Below are 17,414 nucleotides of genomic sequence, written 5' to 3'. Positions count from 1 at the left end.
GTAATGTTTTTATTTCACTTCAGATCACTTCTGTACTCCAAGTTGCATGTGTATACGCACAAACATGCTGCTGAATAACTAAGGCATACAAGGACTAAAAGTGGTTCCCAGGGGCCATGTGGTTAAACTCATTCATACTTACGAAGTATCTGATATGACAAGGCAGGAGGCATGAAAGATTTTAGGCATCTGGGAAAATAGGAAATCGCTTCGATTTGTTAACTAAGACTGTTATGTATTCTGTATCTATGCGTTTTTACTGTGCAAAACCAAATAGTTTAAGTTCTAATTTTTTAAACTGATGTTGACTCCAGGAAAGATGTACCTCAATCAATGCTTGCTTTCTTAGGAAACTGTAGCAAAAGCCAGAATGCTAGCTTCAGAGGGTGACGCTTTTATTCAGAGCAATCATTATGCTGTGGACTCCATTATTCCAAAATGCAGCGAACTTCATCATCTCTGTGATGCCTTCACTACTGAGATGGAACAGAAGAGGAATGTTCTTAATAAATCTCTAGAACTGCATGGCTTACTGGAAAAGGTAAATTTTCTGTGGAGCAGTTTTGTTTCTTGTCTTGTATTCTAAAACCTCCAGCAACCCATTGAAACAGCGGATCAAAAAAATTCCTGGGTATGCTGGAAGTTTTGTCCTTAAATAGCTGAATTCATCACAAATAGAATGATGAAATATGTTAGACCTTAGCATTTGATGTTGATATAAATGCATTCTGAGCCTGCTCTTTTCTTTGTTTCCAGTCTATGAAGTGGTGCGATGAAGGAATTTATCTTCTGGCTTCACAGCCTGTAGATAAGTGTCAGTCTCAGGATGGTGCAGAATCAGCGTTACTGGAGATTGAGAAATTCCTAGACACTGGTGCAGGCAATAAAATCAAGGAGTTGAAAAAAGTTTACAGAGAGTATGCACACATCCTCAATGAGGACCTAAAGGTACTATAATTTATTCATGTATGCATGCATCAATTTGTTAGAATTGCCGTCTTGCATGGCCATTGATAGAGCTAGGTGGCATGAAGGTGACTTCAGGCCATTTATCTGAATGGGTACTTACCCAAGGTGGTAGTCATGTTGTATCTTTGTATAGGCATCAAGGGATCCAGAACCAATTAACAACTTAAATTCTTCAGATAGTAGCATTGATGTTTGTAATAAATAGATCTCCAGTCTTTCAAATACTTGAAATATGTTTTTTTATAATGAAAACATGGCTTTCCTTGATATTTGCACAACTTCTAAAAAAAAGCAGTTACAAAATAAAACTTGAAAATACATTCCTTTTCCTTCTTGCTGATGTTGTCTTGAAGCAGAACCATTAGACACTTTCAAGAAAACTTCAGTTTTTACTCCTTTAATCAAAACTTGAGCCCCATTTTTTTTTTTGCTATTTCTGTAGAGAAACAAGTTTTGTGACAATATGTTCCAATCTTAAGCATGTTAAATAACTGTAAATTATGCCTTGTTATGTGTGATGAGTAGGGTAATATTTTTATATGTGGTATGAAAGCAATAAGCATTGCAAATCAATGCACCACAAATAGAAGTATAGCTTGTTGATGGCTCTCTGACGGTGATTTTTAATTTTCTTCATGTGGCAATGGTAGGAGCATATACAAAAGGTTTTCCAGAAGCAAGAAAGCATGGAAGAAATGTTTCAAAAGAGACAAGTAAGTCTTAAGAAATTGGCAGCTAAGCAAACACGTCCTGTTCAGCCAGTTGCACCTAGACCCGAAGCCTTTGTAAAATCTCCTTGTACCTCTCCAGGTGAGCAAATGTAGCAGAGTTAAGTAATTTTTTACACTATGTTAAGAAACTTGAAGAAACTTTCAGCTGTAATTTGTGGTTGTGCAAACATCTGTGTTAGATCCGCTCAAGTTCTAACTGCTGTTTGGTTCTGGTTTATATGCTTAGGTCTTCAAAGAGATTGTGTATCCAACACAGAAAGCGGTGTGCTTCGGAAAGTAAACTACAGAAGAGGAAAGGTAACATTCTTTTCAGTGTTTTTTTCATGTACGCACTGCTTGAGAAAGTCATAACACAATGGAATATTCAACAACTTCAAGAAGAATTAGGCTATTTCACTGAAAATGTGCTGATATTGCCCCTATCAAGGTAACTCTAGTTTAAATAAAGACTGCTTTGTCACGCAGCTGAGTATGAGAGAAAAAGTAAATAGTTGCCTATATTAGGAAAAATGTTAGGGGCAGCAAAATGTAAAATCTATGAACAGGAAACATTTATTATTTGCCAGTAGTAATTGGCTACTCTTAAAACTAGAGAAAGTGAAAAGGTAGTTGTCATTGGCTCAAAGAAAGCTTCACCTGACCTAATGGTTTGCCATTCCCAAGTGGGGAAGGTCTTCCTGCTCCGCCTCCTGCAAGGAAAATAACCTGACGACAGCAGCAGAAACAAATAGTTTTCCACTGAGTTAGAGGGTTGAATTAACTCAGTAAAGGTTCAGCGAGAATCAAGTGATGACGCAAGGAGACGGATAAGATTGTATGACCAGTAGGGACAACAGCTGGAGAAAAGGGTTGGCTTGGGGGGGAACTGGAAGGAGAATATATATATATGTTTTTGTTTTTGTTTTTAAGCAAAAGCTTGAATTGGCTCAGGCATTACAATAAAATTTGTGAAAGTGAACTTCTACCAAGTTAGTAATTTACCAGAACTTTAGCACAGTACCTGATTTTTAGCTTGGAAAGCAGATTTAGGCCAGCACTGCCTCCAAGATTATGTTGATGTTATCTTACTGCAGAGAGGTCTTGAGCCACCGTCTTTTCTAATCTGACCTTTGACAGCGAACTCTCTGTATCTAAATGTTCATACATGCTTTGAAATATTCAGGTTGACTTGGATTTTTTTCACTGAGTTTCTGCAAAATGATTTCATAATTAATGGAGTACAGCTTTCCCTGTGAGAACTCATATGAATAGTCCTGAGTGCAAAGCTCCATATTTTAGTGCTTTTTCCTCCTCTGTCTGTTATGCTGTGATAATTTTGTTTGTTTGTTTCCTCCTTTAGACTGAAACGAGTGAACTCCATCAAAGCAGAGGAGGATCTACAATGGATGATGAAGAAAACCTAGCTGTGTTACGGCAGTAAGTGTATTTTGATAAACAACAAATGTTCTTTCTCTGATTTGCTTCCAGTGAAGTCTGAGTTTGGCTAAAGATTTGATAAGACAAGTATGCTTCTGTGCTTTGTACATGAAGAAAGATACTTCAGTCTGTCTGCAGTGTTATTTAAGGCTTATATAGTATCAGTCTAGCTTTGCTACAGCGAGATAATACCATGGGAGGATAATTACACATTTTCATGTCAGAGAAGACAGTTTTGAGGAATAAACCTCCTGTAAATCTGTCATATACTTTGGTCTCTGTGCTTCAGAGGACAATTTTATTATTATTTGACTTTTTTTAGACCCTGTTTTGATTAATCTTAAGAACTTTTCAGTATTAAAACTAAATAGCATCCCTTATTCTACCTGCAAGTGGTACAGAACCTGCATTTCTAACTGAAACCTGGATATTCTTGCTGTCTTTTCACTATTTTAATGTGTGCTAAATCATCTGAAATTACAGAGGCTGGGGGGAGAAGCAAGTGTTTTTTCCTTAGAAATTAAGCAAGCTAACCTGAAAAAGAGACACTGTGACTTTTAAGCTACAGCACATGCCTCAAATTTAAAATGACCAATGTAACTTGAAACCTTTGCACCTCTAACTTCAGCTTCTGTAATACTTGCAAATGCAACATAAACAGGTTTTATGTATACAATAATAAAAACTGTTCACTGCTTCTGTTCAGCTCCTGTGATGCTTGAAATTCCAGCTTTGGCTTTTTTTTTTTCCTTCTATTTAAACACTTTTATGACTTCGAAATGTTTTAAAAGTGCTTGGTTCTCAGTGTGGATATATAAGCTGTGTGCAGAAATATATATGAAAATCACATTTTACGTTACTTCAGAAAATAAAAACGATTTCCAGTTGAAATAGAAACATACAAAGTTAACCTTGCCTTAATACTTCGTATAAATGAATAGGCCTTCCTTAATTATCATTCTTTGTTTTCAGGCATGTAATGAATGAACTTATTGAAACTGAACGAGCATATGTGGAAGAACTTCTCTGTGTTCTCGAGGTAAAGATTAAACTTCACTCTGACTGATCTGAATCTATTTCTGTTCCATTTCGTAGATGTTCTTATGCTTTCCTCATCTCTGTGATGCTTATCCTTTTCTTGCCACACCTCTTTGCCCTCGTGTTTTCACATATTGATTTCAATGCATGTTTTCCTAAAAATACACATCTAGGAGTTTATATTATCAAATAGCAAAAGTAAGATGTGCCCAACTATTGAGGTAGAACATACTGAGATTTCTAATGATCATTAATTGTTTTAGAATTTCATTCCAGAGTCTTTGATCAGTTCCAGGAAGATTGTATGTCGCACTGGAATATGAATTTGCTTTGAAAGAATCTTGAATCAGAGGAGCAAATCTGTTAATCACATCCTTCTTTGTAGGCCTTTAAGTAACCTTCCAAATATCTCAGGTACAGCTATGGCTACAGAGTAGCTGGTAGTGATAATATAGGGATGCAAAATAGTGAAGGCAACAAGAATATTTCCTTTGCTCCATGCTCATGGAGACATAATTGCAGCATTTGCAAGTTGCTTCTAGAACGTGGTACGGAGTTCTGTATTCATTTGTTCAGACGTATATGCAGCATTTTGTTGTAGTCCAGTCTGGTTTTGGAAATATTAAAGCTGCAGATAACTTGACATTGACTTTAATCAGGATGAATTGCAACTGAGCCAACCAACTTCTGGTGTCCATGCCAATTTTAGGCTTTTCAATAGGAGCTGTCTTATTTGTCTCATATTTATGTAAGGACTGAAAGCAATACTTTCTGGGTATACATCTTCAGGTAAGAGTAGTATTGTATGAACTCTGGCCTTGCTTTTGTTTGGTTTATGGTCAGTTTCCAGTAGTGTTCATGCCATGGATTTTGTCCAAGTGCTGGGATGTCCCAATGATAGGGCAGCTGTGCCTGATGATAATAAAGCAGTGTAGCTCTGGAGCGGACCTTAAGGATTGCTTTATTCTTTGCTCTTCTATGTAATGCTGTCTGTATAATTCTGTTAAAATCAAGGTTCAAATGATTTTAGGATTTTTGGTCCTTCCTGCTACTACTGGAGGTATTGCAGAATCTTTCTATTCCTCTAGTATTTTTTTTTTGTTCTACATAGAGAATAGTGCAAACTTTTGTCTTGCAAAGTCAAGCTCTCTTCATTTTCTGACAATTCAGTTGCCTCTCCAGCACTCTGACTGTGCCAATCACACTTCCCTCTACCTTTGTGCAGTTTGGGATTCATCACTCTTGAATCTGGATGATGAGAACTGCCAACAGTAGTTCTGGGTCAGATCCTTGCTGATGTTTGTTTTAAAGGCAGCCTTCCAGCTTTTGAGGAATTCTTACTAATAATCCAAAGTTTATGCTATTTCCCCAATTCTTTTGTTCCTCCTGTTCTGTCTTTCTGATTTTCCTGTAAAATAACATTATACATGGGCAGTATCTCCTTTTATGTTGCTTTTTGTTGTTGTTGTTGTTGTTTTTTTTGTTATGCCTTTTCTCTCAGCAAAGCATTCAGATAGAAAATTAAAGGTAGTTTACAAGATCAATTACTAGGAAACTCCTGTAGCTGTTTTCAAGTGAGCCTGGTAGTTTTTCTTTTATTAATAATGACACTTATTCCACTTTAGTCTGTGAAATCCAAAAATTTGTACTGGGAAAAAATGCTGGTCTAGTCTATACCCTTGAACACCCTGGGGGTGTTCAAGGAAAGGCTGGATGTTGTGTTGAGGGACATGGTTTAGTGGGAGCTATTGGGAATAGGTGAACGGTTGGACTGGGTGATCTTTTAGGTCTTTTCCAACCTTAGTGATTCTATGATAAGTGGAAATTGCATTCTACTCCTTTTTCCATTTATTTCTATACTTTTAGAACAGCTTTCAAATAGAAGATTAAACAAAGCCTTGTGTATTATTATTGATCCCCATTGGTGCAAGGAATAACTTTTCCTTTCTGAAGATACAAATACTACTCAGGCAGTAAAGCATTAAGTTTTCATCTTGCAGTTGAAAAATAAGCACTATGTCATTCTAAAGGGAAAATACAAAACCTTGACATACTGTTAACAACTTTTTGTCCGTGTATGTATTTTCATGGTTTTGTTCTTTCAGAACAGAGTACTGAGCTCGTGAGTTTTTTTCATCAGAGCTGGGTTAGTTGCCTCTTCCTGAGGCCAATCCTGTCTTTGTTGCAATGTCCAACATCATCCTCACTTCAATGGAAATGTAGTGGTCTATTCCTGTATCGCTTCTCTGAATCTGAACTGCTTCGTGTTCATAGTTTTTCTTCCTGTTTATTTTTTTGTACTCCATTTTATGCAAATCAATGAATCATTTTTATCTTTTTAAAGGTGATACTTTTGGATTTCTCTAACTGCTACCTTTCTTTTTTCTTTTCTTTTAACTAAGACTTTGTTTTTGTACTCATGGGAAAGAGAGATGGGAGAGGGACGGTGGTTAGCAGTCAGTGAGCTCCAGCAGCTTTGCCTATACCGCTGTTGTTTTTTCCCCTCAATGTTTGAGGGGAAAAAAACACTGATTTTTAAAGGATTTTAAAAATATAAATGAAAATCTAATTGCTAGTTTATCAAATGCCTGAATTCTTTAGGTTAGCTGACTTCACTGCCTAGTTCTCCTACTATTTCTAGTTCGGGTTTTAAAGTCTTGATTGCAGGTGTGTTGTTGCTTATCCTTCCTTTTACCTTGTCACTTGGTTATGGTTCAGTTAAGTTTATTGTTATAAATAGTTGACACTCATGCAGTTATTTTTCCTGTGACCACCTTGTCCATGACAACTGTGTTGAGAGCAAGAGAGGGAAATCTAATCCAAATCTAAACTACCTCACATCATCTTCAACTATGAAATGCAGTAATATTTAAATCTTTCATCATTCTTAGCACTTGTTGTCCAATCCATCTGATCTTTTCCTACTATACATGGTTTTGTTCAATTCCCCTTACTACACTGACAAATTCATAGGAAGTCATTTAAGCTGAGGCACCTTCTGTCTTGGAGGTGATGAATGCCTTTTAGTCACCTGGAAGTCTAAGAAATGCAGGTACCATTAGTTGGCATTAAATGAAGCCATTCTTTCATGCTTGCTGTGTATACAGATACTTTTTTTTTCCTTCTTCTTCTGGGAGATCTCTTAATCACAGCTTAATCACCTCAGGGTATGAGAGGAGAACAGTCTTGGGCTAAAGCCATATGTGCCTCCTTTTCCTCACTTGTGCCAAATAGGTGTATAAAAGAATGTGGCCTTAAATGTTACACAGAAGATGTCAGAATCTAAAGGTAATGACTTTGGGTGATAAATCTATGAAAATATCTTTAAAATATAACATGAAGCTTAATGCTTTCTTTTAGAAATAATTGTAGTCCTGCTCCCTCTTCATAATAGCTAAAACCAGCATGAAGGTTTTCTGGAATTGTGGCTTTAACTCAGATATGTAAAATCTAATGCAAAGTGCAAACTTATGTCTGAGCAACATGGGAATATATGGTTTTTGGTGGAAATGATTGCAACTGTTTTATCTTTACTTCAGTAAAAATGGCAGTAATTATCCGTGTGTATTTTGAAAACCTGCATTAGATGCATCTTACTGGACTGATGAAAGAGCAGATTTTGTAGATTTGTTTCATGATTAATACTGAACTCTTTCTTTGGTTATCAGCCTGCTGATGCAAACTGTCCTATCAAAGAGAGGAAGATAATCAGTGTACCCTCTTTTGTGTTCTAGGGGTATGCTGCAGAGATGGACAACCCCTTAATGGCTCACCTCATTTCACCAGAGCTCCAAAACAAGAAGGATATTTTGTTTGGGAATATGGAAGAAATTTATCACTTTCACAACAGGTGAGGATTTGGATTCAGATGTAAAAGTAACATTTGGATGGGATGTTGCTAAAAGATCCTTACTGAGCCTCACCTAGCTCTCTATTGAGTCAAAACTGATATTGCATTAGAGAAGAAACATTTTCAGAACACTGGTAAAATTCTGCATCTTGAAGAAAAGTATTATGGTCTGATTTCAAGCTTATTGAAGCTAAGTTTGTTTGCTTTTTTGGTTTCTTTTATTTTTAAACTTTAAATTGAAAGTAAGTTATTATCCTAAACCACAAATTTTCTGTGCTCTTGCATCTGGTTGAGGCTATTTAATTTTCATATTTAACGACCTTATTGCTGCTGGAGAGATGTTTCTTCACATGGCAATATCTAAATATTCAGAAGATAAATATTTTCAAGACAAATTAAGCATATTAAGTAGCTGTTTCTTATTCAGGAAAAACTAGACTTTAGTGTTTGTCACTTTTTCATATATTATTTGACTTGTGTTGCTTGATAGCTTTTGGAAGGAAAAAAACCTACTAAATTTCATAAATCCTACTACTAATTACATAAGGCAGGGAAACAAAGCCATTTTGCCCCCACCAAAATCTTATGTTTGGTTCTGTTGTAGCAACAGTAAGCTAGAAGAAATTGGTCAGAACGTGTTTATTTTGCTACTCCTTTTTAAAACGTCACCTAGGACAGTTTTGTTTAATTTCATAATACACAATTACAGCACAGTTACAGCTCTGTTTCTTTAAGTTTAGACAGTGAATTGCAAGAATGTGAATGTTTACAATTTTCTTTGACGTGTGCTCTAAGAAAATGTTCTTCTTTGTAGGATATTCTTGAGGGAACTAGAAAATTACGTGGAATACCCAGAACTGGTAGGACGGTGCTTTCTGGATCAGGTATGTGTCATCTCTAGCTGACATTTCATTCATAAGCTCTTCTAAAACTGTTACTGCTGAGAGTAATTTTTATGGAATAATTGCCACCAGGTCCCCTTCGTTTGTTTTGAACGGATGAGAGGGTTGGGGATATTTTCCACTGTGGGGTGTAATTAATTTTAATAGGAAGAGCTACTACTGTTTTGAAAGAAAATTGCCTTATTGAAGTCGCAATTAGGAAAACATGAAGAAGCATCATGCGTTGGATCATTTGAGATCACTATTACTGATTATTTTGCTTAATCTTACTGGAAAATATTTTTTAAAACAGAAAGCAGAATTTGAAAATTTCATGAATAACCAAATGAAAATAATATCTTGTATGTGTGAAAGTCTCATGGAGCAACAGGAGCACTATGGGGCTTGTGTAAGCAAACACGATTGAAAAATATCCGCTTCTTGAAGGCAGTGTTGAAGTGATAAGGGACAGCAAACTAGTTGGTCCACTTCCAGTGACAAACACATTCACAAAATGCAAATGCATAAAGAAAGAAGGGCAAAATTTTTTTTTAGTAAGCTATGCAGAGGGAATCATTTTCTGGGATTAATTGAATTAAATTAAAAGACCCCATATTCTTCATAGGGTGGCACAAATGCATTTGTAAATATAAGATATGCTTCTTCATACGGCACTTGTTGTTCAATTAAGTAGAAGTTAACAGGAGCATTTTATTCGTATGTTCCATGTACAAAATGAGTAGCTGTTACAAAATGAGCAGTACTGAAAAATTGTTGCCTGTTAGGGATGCCTGAAGGAATTGTCCTTTTTCCTTAGACTTGCTGACTGAAAAATTCTTAAGAACATTGTTTTTTCATTTTTTTTAATAGGCAATCATTTACTTTTTACTCTTCTCCCCCATTTCAGATGGAAGATTTCCAGATTTATGAGAAATACTGTCAAAACAAACCTCGATCTGAAAGTTTGTGGAGGCAATTTTCAGATTCCGTATTCTTTCAGGTATGGCTTGTGTGATTCTCTGAAATATTTCTGTATTTATTTTTTTGTTAAAATTGCTAATCTATCTCAAGTATGAATAACAAAATATATTGATTTGTGTACTGAATATTGATTTGCGTACTGACAAAATCTGACACTGATTACAGGAATGTCAAAGGAAACTTGATCACAAGCTCAGTTTGGACTCATACTTGCTGAAGCCAGTTCAAAGAATAACCAAATACCAATTATTGCTAAAGGTATGTGTTACAAAATTATAATGCTAACTGTATTTTTTTTTCTTCTAAATGCTGCTTATCTCATCCTGCTGCAGAGAAATCTAAATGAGCAGAGTAGTGTATAAATCAAAATTGAGAATGTGTCCAGAAAGATTCAGTTAATTGGAGTCTTCAAAGCAACTTGTGTTGTAGGGAATGTACTTAACTGTGGTCACTGTATGCAATTTTTAGGAAGGATGCCATTCTGATTCATTTAGGCATACTATGGACAGAGAGAACAAAATGAGAGGAATGTAGTATTATATATATTTTTAAATGAATGTTTAACTTTTTGCTGTGCTTGAAACTGATTTGTTTTAGGAAATAGTCACTACATGGACACAGGGTTCAATAACTGTGTTTAACTCAAGAGTAAACTACCATTAAAACTGAGCTAATTAATTCTTTGAAAGCTCTTAATTTACTTCAAGCTTTTATGAAGAGAGAAGTACCTGAAAAGTTTTCTATTTAAAGAATCTTTTCTTTCTGAACTCCATGAGTAAATACTTATTCTCATACTGCTCTGTATATCTGAATCAAATGGGAAGATACAGCTTCCCCAGTAAGCTTTTTGGAGAAGAAATACTTTTTAAAATGTGTAAGCAGTGTTATACATAGTATGTTTTAAGTCTGCAACTAGCATTCCAGACCTTACAATAATTCAAATAATCAATGCAATTTGCCAATGTCTTTATATTTATTATTTAAAAGCAACAGAATGTAAAAAATGAGTGGAAGCAAAAAGGATGACATTGGGGTTCTGCTTTTGTTTTAAGCAATTGTGGTTAAAAATGCTCAGTAACTCAGACTTGTAAATTTCTTAGGCTGTGCTTATAAAAGGTTTAGGAGACTTAGGAGACTGGTTAGTAGCAGATATGAGGTAAAACTTGGGGTCTTTTCAGTTAGAGCCAATGCTTAATCCACTAGATTATACAGTGTAAACTTCACTGGATAACTTTAAAAATGTAGGCCAAATTCAATGTTAAAATAATCCCAGTTACTGCTGTTTGCAAAACAAAGTGTGTTGTCTGTCTTTGCCTGCTCAGGAAATGCTGAAGTACAGTAAGAACTGTGAAGGTGCTGAAGACCTCCAGGAGGCATTAAATTCTATACTGGGTATTCTCAAAGCAGTCAATGATTCTATGCACCAGATAGCCATCACAGGCTATGATGTAAGTAACAATATTATTATTTTTTAGGCACCTACATACATACAAGTAATTCCCTATTGTTTACTAATAATGAGAAGAATATTTTACAAAATACATCTTTAAACTGCATTATATAATGAAAACAGTGGAAAGATTCTCTCTCTTTTCTGAGGTTTTCCTGTTATGGATAATATTTTCCTCTGTCTGCTCAAGTTTTCTGTCTTTGATCTACTTTTCACCAAGTTGGAAACAGAAAACCATCCTGAACAGTCTGGCTTAGGAAACTGCCAAACAGGAGTCACTTTCAGGTTCTTTGTATCCATGTGTGAAACTACATCTAAAACTTCCAGGAGAAGAAAACAAATGAACAGATAAATATAAGGAGCTTTGCAGTAGGCAAAAAAACAGATATGTATTGCACCTCCTCCTTTTTTCTGTGTTTGATCTCTGTGTTTTGCCATTGCTACTCTTGACTATAAAATCATGCCTGAACAGTGTTGGAGAGAGAATATTAAACACTGACTGTATTTTCATTATCTTTCCAAATTCAATGTAAACACTGATGTGAGATTAATTGGAATGACGGAACTTGCAACAACCTGTTCAGAGTGTGTGTTTCAGTCAGATGTTACCTCTTTGTAGTTATAAACACCACTTTTCTGTTCTAGGGAAACCTGAATGAGCTGGGCAAGCTTCTAATGCAGGGATCCTTCAACGTCTGGACTGATCATAAAAAGGGTCACTCAAAGGTGAAAGATCTGGCACGCTTCAAGCCAATGCAGCGGCACCTGTTCCTCCACGAGAAAGCAGTGCTGTTCTGTAAAAAGCGAGAAGAAAACGGAGAGGGATATGAGAAGGCACCTTCGTATAGCTATAAACACTCCTTAAATGTAAGGCACTCAGCAGTCCAGGAAGGTAGTGATAATAAGGGATTAGTTGCAGTAACACACTTCTTTATTGTTGTCGTGTTGTGGTTTTTCAGTGTAAGCTTCATTCTTTCAGGCAAGTGTAATTGTTAGTGCAAGTCTGAGTCGCTTTGAGCTGATGGGTGATGGTGTCAGGGGTTGACTGTCCTTTGCAAATGTCTAAACCATGCTAATCTAGCTGGATGGCAGTTGCATTAATGACTTGGAAAATGTCACAGTGGGTAGTATAAAATAGATGTAAGATTTGTCACCCTGGATTCTAAGAGACAGTTTGAGTCAATCTTAATTAAATTAACTTAAACCTTTTTTTCCCTTTGAGGTAGCCGTGCTGACATAATGCATTGAAGGCCTTGTGTCCAACATGCAGATCATGTGCTTTCTTTTCTTTGAGCCAAATGTGGTTTTGTTTTTCATAAGTGGGTTACTAAAGAATAGCGTTAGCCTTCTGCTTCTGTTATCTGTATTGCAATTTGGTAGGTCAGCAGCTGTCCTTTTTGCTTCCAGATGGCAGCAGTTGGAATAACAGAAAATGTCAAAGGTGATGCAAAAAAATTTGAAATCTGGTATAATGCAAGGGAAGAAGTTTACATCATACAGGTAACAACATGCAAATACCTTTTAAATAATAACAATAATAACAATAATAATAATAAAATAAAAACCAAGGGGGTGAATTCTAGACCTAACAAGATCTATTTTGTTTTGGCTTTTTTTTTTTCCCTTTGTTTTTAATCATATTTTGCAATACCCATGCAAGGATGTTGCATACCCCATTGCTATTGTTTTCACTGGAGCAGCAGAGTTTTGGGAGCCAGGGTAAGACTGTGGCACGTGCACAGCTTTATCCTTCAGTTTCTGCTTACTGAGAGGCTAGGGAGAGGAGCTAGCTGTTCCTCTTGAAAAATTCCTCCGAAGTTGTGCTTCAGCTTGCAGCTTTTTGTATGCTTAATGCGTGATTGTCATAATTTTTTTCTGGGTAGGCACCAACTCCTGAAGTTAAAGCTACTTGGGTAAATGAAATCAGAAAAGTGCTGACTAGTCAACTGCAGGCATGCAGAGGTACTTTTTTTTATATATACACACATCTATTTTAATTTCATTTCTCTTTCAACTTCAGAATCTGTTCACCACTGTGTTTGATTGCAAGAGTGAAAAGATTAAATAACAAATCAGTTAAGTATTTCTTTCTCTCCATTACAGAAGCCAGTCAGCATAGGACACTTGAACACACTCAGAGTTTACCTCTACCAGCATCATCTTGTACAAGGTAAGTAAGTTAGTTGTCAAATCAGCCCAGTATGCTAATGCATTCACCTTGCAATCTTTATTACTCCTATTCCTCAGTACTGACATTTTTATTTTAGGGGTTTTTAGGTCTCTTTCTGGTATAAAGCTGCAAAGATTTGGGTTTGCATACATCTGCAGAACTGTTAAGCTCAGCAACAGTGGCATGGGCTTTGCAGATAGGTAATCTTTTACGCTAGCCATAATCCTTGGTGGTACCATGATTGTGTTTCTTGAACGGTCAGTTATACACTTTACATCTCAGGTAAGAGAGTTACGTACAGCAGCCTTCTCCTTTTTTCTCTGTTCTCTTCCATCACTTAAATTATTTTTCTTCCAGATTCATGTCATTTTTCTTTTTGTCCTTTACAGAGCATTTTTTTTTCTATTTCTCATTTCTTTTTTCCTCCAGCTTTCTTACTGAGTGATATATTCATTCCTTCAGTGTCTGTTCAAGTTTAGAGTCAAGCTTTTCTTTATTGTCCTGTGCTTCATCCTTCATCCTTATCAACCTCTATAAGTGCAGTCCTTTGCTCTCCCCTGTTGTTCTGCCTTTCTCTGACCTCTGCTACTTTCTCTTTCTTTTTTTTTTTTTTTTTTTTTGCCTATGTTGTATGAGTTTCACCCATACACCTATATACTCATATCTTTAGTAATTGGTGTGTGCTCAAATATGCATCAGTAGCCCTTGGTCCTGCATGTTCCATGCACCTACTTATCACTTACTGAAAATTCTCCTGGTATGCAGCAAGTGTAGGGTGTCTCTTATTTCCATTTGCAATCAGAGGTGTGATGGGAATCTGAGCGTACATTCAGCACGTCATCTCTGTTCACGCTTTGTCTGCTTCCTATTCTAAGAGCTTCTGTAAAGCAGAGTTTATTCTTTTTCCTTTTGTTCTTTTCTTCCCCTTTTATTTGCTTTTTCTGGAACATGTTTCTATAGTTAAGACTCAGAGGAAGTTATCCTGAGTTGACTTTTTAGTAGCTTCCAACTGCCACACTATATTTGCAGTCAAAATTGAAACCTTTCACCTTTATATGTGCTCATGGTCTTTCTGTGCACAGCTTCAACCAAGTAGCTAAGAAATGGTTTTCAGCCTGTGTGTGTGTGTGTGTGTGTATAGATAGATATCCAAATTTGCTGGATTGATTGTCTTAATTTTCTTCCAATAAACAGTCCTTCAAGGAACAACATCAGAAACATGAAAAAAATGGATGAGAGAAAAGCTGATCTCACAGGTCTGGAAGGTTATGTCACCACAGTAGCATCAAAGTACCCTGAGAAAGGCAAAGGTGAGTTTGGACATATATATTGTTGTCTTTAGATGTAAAAAGCATGCTTGCACTGCAAATGCACAGGCAGATCCACCAGCATGGTAGCCATGGTAGTACAGGCAAGTGCAGCGTTGAACTTGAAGGAGCAGGGCTTTGCTGCTTGCAGCCCACCCACAACATGCTGCATGCACCATGTGAACATGCCAGTCCAATCTGCCCTTGCCTCAGAGGTTTGTGCTCCACTCTGTGTGGACAGGCCCAAAGCCATGCTAGTGAAGGGATAGAACCAGGGAGCTGGGAACTGTGGGTTATGAGGTCTTAAATTGCAGTATGTCTTCTCTTAGAGCTGCCTGGCTTCTCAGCTTTTAGTACTTATGGATGAATTTGTCAGCATTACTCATTTTAAAGAGTATTTTTTTCACCTTGAATTTTGGTTTATGTCGCTGAGATAACTTACTGGAGTAGCACAAATACAGACCCCTGTACAGATACGAACAACTGGACACTTGGGTTCTTCTATTGGACTTGGACTTTCAGTTGTCCTTCCTCACCCTGGTTCCTTAGCAGGGCTGTGAATCATTTTTTTTGCCTCGACCTTTTCATGGCCTTTTCCCTTTTCTGTGTTTCTTTCTTTTCCTTTATAGATGACACTAGCTCTACCTCAGAATGCTCTGTACTGTCAAAAAAGCGCTTTACGCTGCAGGGCTTTACTAACCTCACAAGTCAGAAAGGTAATTTAAAGAGGAAAAAAAATAGTTAGATGTTCTCTATGTAAGGTTGTAATTGAATCACTGTGTGTGTGTGTGTGTGTGTGTAGTGCAACAGGCTCATGCATACTTTTTCAATGTGTATATTAGCTTGTTCTCCTATGTTCAAGCTAGGCTCCTCAATCACAGACCATGACAGAGAGATTTTGAGATAAATTGGCTCCACTGTGAGGGAGAGGGTGATGAGCCCAGAAAAGCAGAGCTGTTGGAGATGCAAGGGAAGGAATGTAGTTTCCAGTGCTTCCAGTCCCTATATTCAGGCCTAGGAAAGAGTTTAAAGGGCCTCATTCATGCCTAGCCTGCTTTTAGCTTCAGTGGATCTGCCCCAAATGTACCCATACTTGGCAAGAATGAATCAAGGTTTTGCTAGAATATTTCTATCTGTAAAGCATGACCTCAGCAAAACATCTATGACAAGGTTATTTGGCTAGATACAGAAGTAAATAGGAACTTCTTTATGCTTCTGGAAATTCTCTTATTTCTTTTTTGCTAAAACAGGCAATAAGAGTCTGAGATCTCTCATTTCCTCCTGCCAAGTAATTGCATGGATACATTCACTTCTTGCTTTGAATCTCTATCTTCAAACATTCTGAATGGCACTAAGATGATCACACTTGTTCAAGAGCATGGTTTCTTTTCCGAGCATCTTATCAGTATGCCTTTTTAAACCTTGATTACCTTTGAGTTCTTTCTGGAGAGACTGATTCTTTAGGGTTGTGTATCTGCTGGTAATCAGGTGAGCACTAATATGCCATGCTTGCCTTGACAGAAACTCCATCTTCTACTGCTAAAAGCCAGACATTGCCAATGATCCTTCTTACAGGACCAGGTATTGCTGTAGCACTAGATTTGTATAAAAGCGATTGTTTAAATTGGTAATGTTTGTCTAAAACTGAAATTAATTGTATTCACTTGAAATCATATGTAAACTTTTTGAAATGAATTAGGCATTATCTATTATCATAAAGCAATTTGTCAATTTATCTTCAAAAAAATTAATGTGAAAAGTTAGCTATTAGTGTAATTGAGCAATGGCATCTCAAATTAGAGTGATCTTTGTTTTGTGGAATTTGTTTTCCAGTGTAAACTCAAAGGTATTTAGCATGCAATCCACCTCATCTCTTTTTTCCAGTTCTTCAATATCTGTGTGTTTTTTTTTTTTTGCCTATTCATCCTCCTGCAGCTTCTCCTACCAGTCCTGACAAAAAAGCTAAGCGGCACGAAGTAGTGAGTGATCCAACTCCTTTTGGTGTAAGAGGTAGTGTGTTACCACATCTTATACTCTGCAAATATCCACATTCCCCTGGTGCTACCTGCATGATGATGATGATGATGATAAGCAGCAGTGTTGATATCTGCTGGGCTTTTCTACATGGATCCATTGGCTTTGTACACATAGTTTCTGATAGCACAACCTGTCAAAGTTTTACCTTTGGATCAAATGGAGTAGCATATGGTTAACTGCACTTCTTTGAAAAGAGTGGTGGGAAAGCGATGTTTTCCTGAGTCACAGAATCGTAGAATAGCTTGGGTTAGAAGGGATCCCAAGGATCATCAAGTTCCAGCCTCTCTGCCACAGGCAGGGTCACCAACCTCTAGATCTGGTACTCAACCAGGAGAAACAACCAGAAGATGGATGTTAATAAAGCTATGACACCTAGTTGCTATGAGATGCATGGTTTTCCACTTAGCATCTTCCCCTCACTAGCAAGGCTGTTGGCAAAGGGTTCAGTACAAATCCTTGACATCAATTAACTAAAGAGTACATGGCAAGTATTCCCTCTCTTCCCAGCTCTCTTCCCATGGCCATCTCTTCATATTATTCTAAAGATTAAGCTGTTTTGAGCCCTACCCTCCTCTTCTCTGGGT

General features: G+C 36.9%; 1 protein-coding gene across 16 annotated transcripts in view; it reads left to right on the top strand.

Annotated features, from left to right (window-relative positions):
• The window catches only part of MCF2L (MCF.2 cell line derived transforming sequence like), a 148,042-nt gene that overhangs the window by 125,485 nt on the left and 5,143 nt on the right, over positions 1 to 17,414 (top strand). For 9 of the 16 annotated variants that reach the window (XM_048957705.1, XM_048957620.1, XM_048958110.1 and 6 more), the window contains 19 exons: positions 350 to 541; positions 757 to 948; positions 1,620 to 1,779; positions 1,927 to 1,997; positions 3,040 to 3,116; positions 4,089 to 4,155; positions 7,889 to 8,004; positions 8,819 to 8,888; positions 9,793 to 9,885; positions 10,032 to 10,124; positions 11,189 to 11,314; positions 11,962 to 12,183; positions 12,724 to 12,816; positions 13,200 to 13,278; positions 13,420 to 13,486; positions 14,681 to 14,796; positions 15,423 to 15,509; positions 16,315 to 16,374; positions 16,729 to 16,803. In XM_048957705.1, coding sequence (XP_048813662.1) covers positions 350 to 541; positions 757 to 948; positions 1,620 to 1,779; positions 1,927 to 1,997; positions 3,040 to 3,116; positions 4,089 to 4,155; positions 7,889 to 8,004; positions 8,819 to 8,888; positions 9,793 to 9,885; positions 10,032 to 10,124; positions 11,189 to 11,314; positions 11,962 to 12,183; positions 12,724 to 12,816; positions 13,200 to 13,278; positions 13,420 to 13,486; positions 14,681 to 14,796; positions 15,423 to 15,509; positions 16,315 to 16,374; positions 16,729 to 16,803 — 2,056 coding nt within the window. The remainder of the gene's footprint in view (positions 1 to 349; positions 542 to 756; positions 949 to 1,619; positions 1,780 to 1,926; positions 1,998 to 3,039; positions 3,117 to 4,088; positions 4,156 to 7,888; positions 8,005 to 8,818; positions 8,889 to 9,792; positions 9,886 to 10,031; positions 10,125 to 11,188; positions 11,315 to 11,961; positions 12,184 to 12,723; positions 12,817 to 13,199; positions 13,279 to 13,419; positions 13,487 to 14,680; positions 14,797 to 15,422; positions 15,510 to 16,314; positions 16,375 to 16,728; positions 16,804 to 17,414) is intronic. The other 7 variants (XM_048958619.1, XM_048958776.1, XM_048958699.1 and 4 more) reach the window with 5 other exon arrangements.

The sequence above is a fragment of the Lagopus muta genome, chromosome 1 (genome assembly GCF_023343835.1).
Source record: "Lagopus muta isolate bLagMut1 chromosome 1, bLagMut1 primary, whole genome shotgun sequence".
Lineage (NCBI taxonomy): Eukaryota > Metazoa > Chordata > Aves > Galliformes > Phasianidae > Lagopus > Lagopus muta.
The sequence above is the reverse complement of the archived record's forward strand: the minus strand, read 5'-3'. Positions and strand labels throughout refer to the sequence as shown.